At 35.6% G+C, this 6,870-nt stretch overlaps 2 protein-coding genes across 2 annotated transcripts; one reads left to right on the forward strand and one right to left on the reverse strand.

Moving 5' to 3' along the window:
• The first annotated feature begins 1,904 nt into the window (after positions 1-1,904).
• LOC106327812 (very-long-chain 3-oxoacyl-CoA reductase 1) lies at positions 1,905-3,853 on the forward strand. The gene is made up of 3 exons (XM_013766080.1): positions 1,905-2,695; positions 2,798-2,867; positions 3,438-3,853. Exons 1-3 carry the CDS (start codon positions 2,064-2,066, stop codon positions 3,693-3,695), a joined length of 960 nt encoding a protein of 319 aa, XP_013621534.1. The 5' UTR covers positions 1,905-2,063; the 3' UTR covers positions 3,696-3,853.
• A 663-nt stretch (positions 3,854-4,516) lies between these two features.
• On the reverse strand, positions 4,517-5,352 carry LOC106321114 (photosystem II core complex proteins psbY, chloroplastic-like). The gene has a single exon (XM_013759433.1). The coding sequence runs from the start codon at positions 5,236-5,238 to the stop codon at positions 4,636-4,638; it is 603 nt and encodes a 200-aa protein (XP_013614887.1). The 5' UTR covers positions 5,239-5,352; the 3' UTR covers positions 4,517-4,635.
• Between the last annotated feature and the right edge of the window lie 1,518 nt (positions 5,353-6,870).

Genomic DNA, 6,870 nt, shown 5'->3' on the forward strand with positions numbered 1-6,870 from the left:
AGTGAAATTGAAATCGACGTGGGGCTGTCACATGTCCAGTGTAGTGTAAAAACATTAAATGACAATGCTTCTATTTTAATATATAGGGGATTCATGGATCGCCTTTTTCCTTCTTAAAAACAACACATAAATTAACATAATAGACTTACTGGTATGACTTTACAGTATTTTGAGGTCTCTTTGCTACTCTAATTGCAGCAGCGCTCCAGATGACATACTAATCTAACAAACAAAAATAACTATACTTGTTATAAATCATGCAAAATTTCACCTTTTACACGCAACAAACGCTACAATATAAAGGACCAACATAAAATCATACATTGAATAACAAAAGCTTCATCTAGCCTATACAATCTTTGATAAAGCAAAACTAATTACATTATGAGAAGAATGGGAAAGAAGTCATAAAACGCATCATTTGACCACCATATTGATAAATTTATATATGAAAGGAGACTAAGGCACGATGCTGTTTCTTCTTCGTGTGCTGTCAAATGTCTTCATGTTTCCCATTAACCAATACTTTGATTAGTATGCATTGTTAACCAATACCCTATTATAATCAAATATCAATTTTGGGTATATTGTTCTATACCATTTATCCCCTCCTACGAACTATTTGAATCTTTTGTTGGGGTTGATTTTATAAATGCCAATACGAACATAATACTGGACAACGCCTCACGGGATGAGAAGGCCGACGAAGCATTCACACATCAGGTCGCATCGTGCCATATTCATCGGTCACTTATTCTCATGATTAGCACACATGTACCCTCCTATATGTAAATACCTCGTAGTTGCTTCCAACAGAGCAGACCGGTGCTTGGATCGCAGAAGATTAATTAGTCAGTAAGTAAGAAAACAACATACTCATCATCGTGTCATTCCATTCATTTATTCCAAGTCCATCATATACATGACATTAATTTGCAAGGAGAAGTCTGAAGGAAAGATTGACATTAATTATTCCTTGATACATCAGTCTTTGATCGAATTTTATGATCAAAAACATTCATTTTATTTGTATCCACCCTCGTCCCTCCAGAGAGCTCCTATTCCACAAAGCACCAAATTATTAGTGGTGCCAATAGAGACATTTTGGCTGACATTTGTATCTTGCGTCTGAATTGCAAAGTTAGCATGTGATTTTTGAAGTCATCTCCAGTGAGACAACAAAATACCAAACTTGGTGTAATTTCATTTTCAAAGAGACGCCATCCCACCAGATTTGACGTAGTGTAAATAGTATTTGGTGTAACACTATTTATTACACTAAATATTAAAATGATATATTTTTATTTAGTTATAAATATATTAGTTTTATAAATTAATTCTAGCTTATAGTTAAAATGAAAATATCATAATATTTTATATTTTTATTTGTATTTTCACATTACTAAACAATTAAACTCTCATTGTATTAATATTTTTAACGAATAATATAATTAAATGAGTATTATCAATTATATTAACTTGTAACAAAATACAAATGTTTGTGTAAAATGTATAAATTTTTAATTTTGACTAATATTTTAATAAATAAGTATTTAAATTAATTAAAATAATGACATATATAAATAAATAGAATGGTAAAATTATTAGTTTAAAAATAAATATAAAAACTAAATGTGATAAATATAATTAGTCAATTACAAATAATTAATGTATTAAATTACAAAAACTAAAAAGAAAATATTATAAAATATTATTGTTATGTAAAATTTTGTGTAATGGTTGGAGATGAAAAATAAAGTTAAACATCAAACACTAAATTTGGTGTTATTATAGGAGATGCCTCCTAAAACAGACATGTCAACATCGGAGCTGCCAAGTTTCTTTCATATTTGAAATGAAGGAAGTTCAAAAATAAGAAAGACGACACAAAATTAAATTTAAAGAAAAAACAAATAATAAGTGAGGTGAGAGAGTAGTTTAATTCCGGTGGATTTCTGCTCACCCATCTTCGCCTCCTTCCTCTCTCCCTATTCAATTCCCATCTCTCTCTCTCTCTCTCCTTAAAAACCCTAACTTTCTCTCCTCATTCTCCAACCCATCTCATGGAGATCTGCACTTACTTCAAATCCCAGCCGACATGGCTCCTCGTCCTCTTCTCCCTCGGCTCCATCTCCATCCTCAGGTTCACCTTCACCCTCCTCACATCTCTCTACATCTACTTCCTCCGCCCCGGCAAGAACCTCCGCCGCTACGGATCCTGGGCCATCATCACCGGCCCCACAGACGGCATCGGCAAAGCCTTCGCCTTTCAGCTCGCCCAGAAAGGCCTCAACCTCGTCCTCGTCGCCCGCAACCCCGACAAGCTCAAAGACGTCTCCGACTCGATTCAAGCCAAGTACAGCAACACCCAGATCAAGACCGTGGTGATGGACTTCTCCGGAGATATCGACGGAGGCGTGAGGCGGATCAAGGAGGCGATCGAAGGTCTGGAGGTTGGGATTCTGATCAACAACGCTGGGGTTTCGTACCCTTACGCTAAGTACTTCCACGAGGTTGATGAGGAGCTGCTTGGTAACTTGATTAAGATCAATGTTGAGGGGACTACGAAGGTTACTCAGGCTGTGTTGGTGAATATGCTGAAGAGGAAGCGGGGAGCTATTGTTAATATGGGGTCTGGTGCTGCTGCTCTTATCCCTTCCTATCCGTTCTACTCTGTTTATGCCGGCGCTAAAACGTAAGGAGTATAGTTCGAGAACGTTGTTTTGTTTGATCTGATGTTAGAAGAAGTGACATTGTTTGTTTGCATGTTTTTTTTTTTTTTTTTTTTTAATCTCAGGTATGTGGATCAGTTCTCAAGGTGTCTCCATGTTGAGTACAAGAAAAGTGGGATTGATGTTCAATGCCAGGTGAACTTTCCTGAACCATTGCTGCTTTGTTTTGCTGCGTCTTTGTGTTGATTTTGGCTTGTGATCATAGATTCATAGGTTAAGTTACCAAGAATAGTAGTTCCTGGCTTCATATGTTCCCCTTTGGAAACTAATGAAGTAGTTATTTAAGTTTTTGTCTGACAATTTTGTTAATGTGTAAAACGTAGTTTCTTTAATCCATTGAAAATACGTTATGCTGTATCTTTCATGGTTTCCTGACACTGTTTAATGGACCTAGAAGGTTGATGATTTTTGTTTCAAAAGCTTATTTTAGTGTTTTTTTCGATTGAGGAACTATTGCATCCCATTTCTCTTTGCTGAATGCTTCTGTGATGTGAGATCTCGTTTCTGATGCCTGTTTATGTTATAGAGTGTCAAAACTAGAAAACTATGGAATATGTATCATATGGCCTTAGATGCTTAAACGTAACAACTTTCCAGATGTTATAGTTCACTGTGTAGTTGTCTGTTACCAAATCAATTTAATGGGTAACGCTGCCCAATAGCCTTTTTGGTTTCTTGATTATATATGGGTGAGTGTTTTTATAGGTACCCTTGTATGTTGCTACAAAGATGACCAAGATAAGAAGGGCATCTTTCTTAGTTGCATCTCCAGAGGGTTACGCAAAGGCAGCACTGCGTTTTGTAGGCTATGAACCACGTTGCACACCTTACTGGCCTCACGCCCTCATGGGTTATGTTGTCTCTGCATTGCCCGAAAGTGTTTTTGAATCCTTTAACATTAAGAGGTGTCTCCAGATCCGGAAGAAGGGCATGCTTAAGGACTCCAGTAGTAAAAAGGAGTAAAACTTTTGTGGGGTTAAGTTACTGCAATATCTTCTTATGCAGTTGGTTCCTCGTAAAGTTTATGTTTTAAATCTTTGTAAGACTTTTATGCTTTAGTTTCCATGTTCCCAATTTATTTTTAAAACTAAAAACCTTAACGTGCACGAATCATTGATGTCCTGCCTGTTTTTTTTTTAATTTAAATAAAATTGAATGTTGATAAAATGAATTGGAGAGCATTTATCTGAATGTGTGTTTGCTTTTGCATCTCCCATAGTTTGTTGTATTTGTTATATTGTCAACCGGTTACATCTGTAATCAGACGTTATATGTCACGTTGACAGGTTGTTTTATAAGTGACGTATAACACCGGTAGGAAACTAAGCCATGTGGCCACTAGTATTGCATAATTTAGTTTAACAATTCCATGAAGTGACTAACGAAAGGTTAGGCGGGTCTTTGTAAACATTAATCATGCGTATAGAGAGTCAATATATATTATACGGCAAACTAAAATTACCACCACTGTGCATTATGAAGTACTGATGAGATACAAAAATGCAAACAAACACACCAATGCTTCTTGCATTGTAAATTTCAGAAGCAACACATTCTTACTCTATTTCTAGGTAGTTTTTGTTTTACCAAGATATAGATTCCAGTAGTTCATTTCACCCTCACAAAATAACTAACTGTTTCTATAATCTCATATGTGGGAGAGTCACATTACACGATAGCAAGAAAACATGCAAATGCACAAGAAAATGCGACGTTTTCATCCTTAATTAGGTATTATATGATGATGGCGGTTGGAATATGGAAATCTTATTTGTGAAACCTAGTTAAAAATAAAAACAAGAATAAGTCTGTCCAAAATTTAACCAGAGAATCTGTCCATGAAACAAATGATTAATTTTACATTTTGAATCCCAACAATGATTACATGTAAACAAAAAGATTATTACTTATTCCTCATTTTGTTGAGTTGGTTCAAAGCAGGCTGCAATATATTGTAAAGAACCCAAAGCAGAGCCGGCGCAACCACGAACAACAACAACTGTCCCCTGTTGTCTTCAACTTTCGCCGCAGCTTCCGCCACCGCCGCCATCTCGTTGACCATACTAGCGGAGGCCTCCGGGGTCATAGTCAAAAGCCCTGACGCAGCGAGACCACCACCGATGCCAAGACCCACGACGACTCCTTTGCTAGCGCGCATCTTGTTGATCTGGTTAAGAGCTGGCTGGAGGATGTTGAAGAGTACCCATCCGATGGCCGGGACGATCGGGAGGAGGAGAGCTAGGCCGCGGTTGTCGCTACCTTGAGCCGCCGCTGCCAGCTGAGCGATCTGGTGAGCGGCGAAAGCGGGTTCCGAGTAGCTGAGGGAAGAGAACACGGCTCCGGCGAGGGCGGTGCTAGTGACGGCGAGAGAGACGGTGGGTTTTGGTGGGGATGGGAGGGAGATGAAGGGTTTTGAGGAACAGATGGGTTTGGTTTGGTTTAGGGCTTTAGGAAGAGATGTGTTTAGGGACATGCATTTTGCTGATGTCGCCATTGTCGCTGCCATTGATCGGATAGCTTGAAGATGAGAGAGAGGTTTGAGGAGTGAGTTTGTGAGATGTGTTTTTGGGTTACTTCTCTTATCCAATGAGAAGGAGGATCAATGGAAATGAAAGGCCTTTGGATACTTCTCTTATCCAATGAGAAAGAGTGTTGGAGATTTTTGTGAGATATAAGCCACAGATTCTGTGCCCCCACTCTCCTTTTTCTTATCACTTCCACTCACTCTCCTTAGTTTTAGTTTACACACCTAATTTTTAATTTTCTTTTTTACAAAAACTCTTTGGTTATATAAGTCCTACTTTTGTCAATCTTTTTTGACATTATTCAATAGGTGTCTAAGTAATTAGTTAATAAATATTTGAGTTTTTCAATAAACAACTATATATCAAATAATGGTATTGTTCATTAAGATTTGCAAAAACTTTTCAGAAATTATGAAACAGATATTTTTGTCCACATTATATTTTGGTTAATGTTAATTTATTATTTTCAAATGAATTTTAGTAAACCATATATTTTAAGCAGACTTTATTATAATTCTACAAAATATGATATTGAATTTTTTGTCTTATGCTTTTTTTCTTTATAATTTTATCTTATTTTGGAGGTATTCTTTTATACGGTTTTCAAATTCTCCTTACAAATATTTACATCTATAAAACCTAAATGTGTATTTTGTGTTTATATTAAAAGACTTCTAATTAAGTATTTTTAAAATTTATGGTTTTGTAAATTTTATTTGAAGTCTACTAGCCTTAACATTTAAGTAGACTTCATCAAAAGTCTATATATCGGATCATTTTAATATTTAAATATGTACATTTAAAAAACTTACAAAATAGCTTCAAAACTGAGTCGCTTGTGACATAGGGTCACTTCAAGTTTTTAATTGGCCAAGTGGGTCGCTGCAAGTTTTTATTATCGAAACGGGCCGCTAGGGGGGAGAGAAATAAATCGGTGACGAATTTGGCCTTTTGACCCATAAACTTATAGATTCTGACTCGACAACTTGTGAAATGTGGAAGCAAAAATGACCTACCTCAATCTTTACTCTCTTTTTTTTTTGTTTTTGAGCAAACATCGATTTTTACTCATCACCATGATCTCCTGATCGCCTACTACACAAAGCTCCACTCGTCGTCTTGTTCTCCAGCCAGTGCACCGGAAATTGAAGTCGTCGTCATCTCCAAGCTTTGATCCAATCTGAACCAGTTTAATCCTTATTGCAATTTAAGTCCCTTGGATGTTGATTTATTACAATTTGGCTCAATAACTTTCAGATTTGCAACCCTTATTATGTTAATTTGTTTTTATAAAAACAATTGAAGTCTTCGTCGTCGTTTCTTATGTCGACTTCAATCATGCTCCTTTACAACCCTTATTATATGCAAATATATGTGCATAAATAATATGAACACTTAAATGCAAAACTATGTGAAAAATAAATATTTTAAACAAAACAAAGCTGTTAAAACTAATAAACAAATAATAAAAGAGACGATTTATTATTTAAAAATAATCATCTTAAACATTATTTTATTATATATATAAATATTATAACTTTACATAAAAGGAATGATTTATTGTTATTATTTAAAGAAATCTAAATGGATTCTTAAAGTTACATTTTATATTC

This window comes from Brassica oleracea, chromosome C2 (assembly GCF_000695525.1).
Source record: "Brassica oleracea var. oleracea cultivar TO1000 chromosome C2, BOL, whole genome shotgun sequence".
In the NCBI taxonomy this organism is placed as follows: domain Eukaryota; kingdom Viridiplantae; phylum Streptophyta; class Magnoliopsida; order Brassicales; family Brassicaceae; genus Brassica; species Brassica oleracea.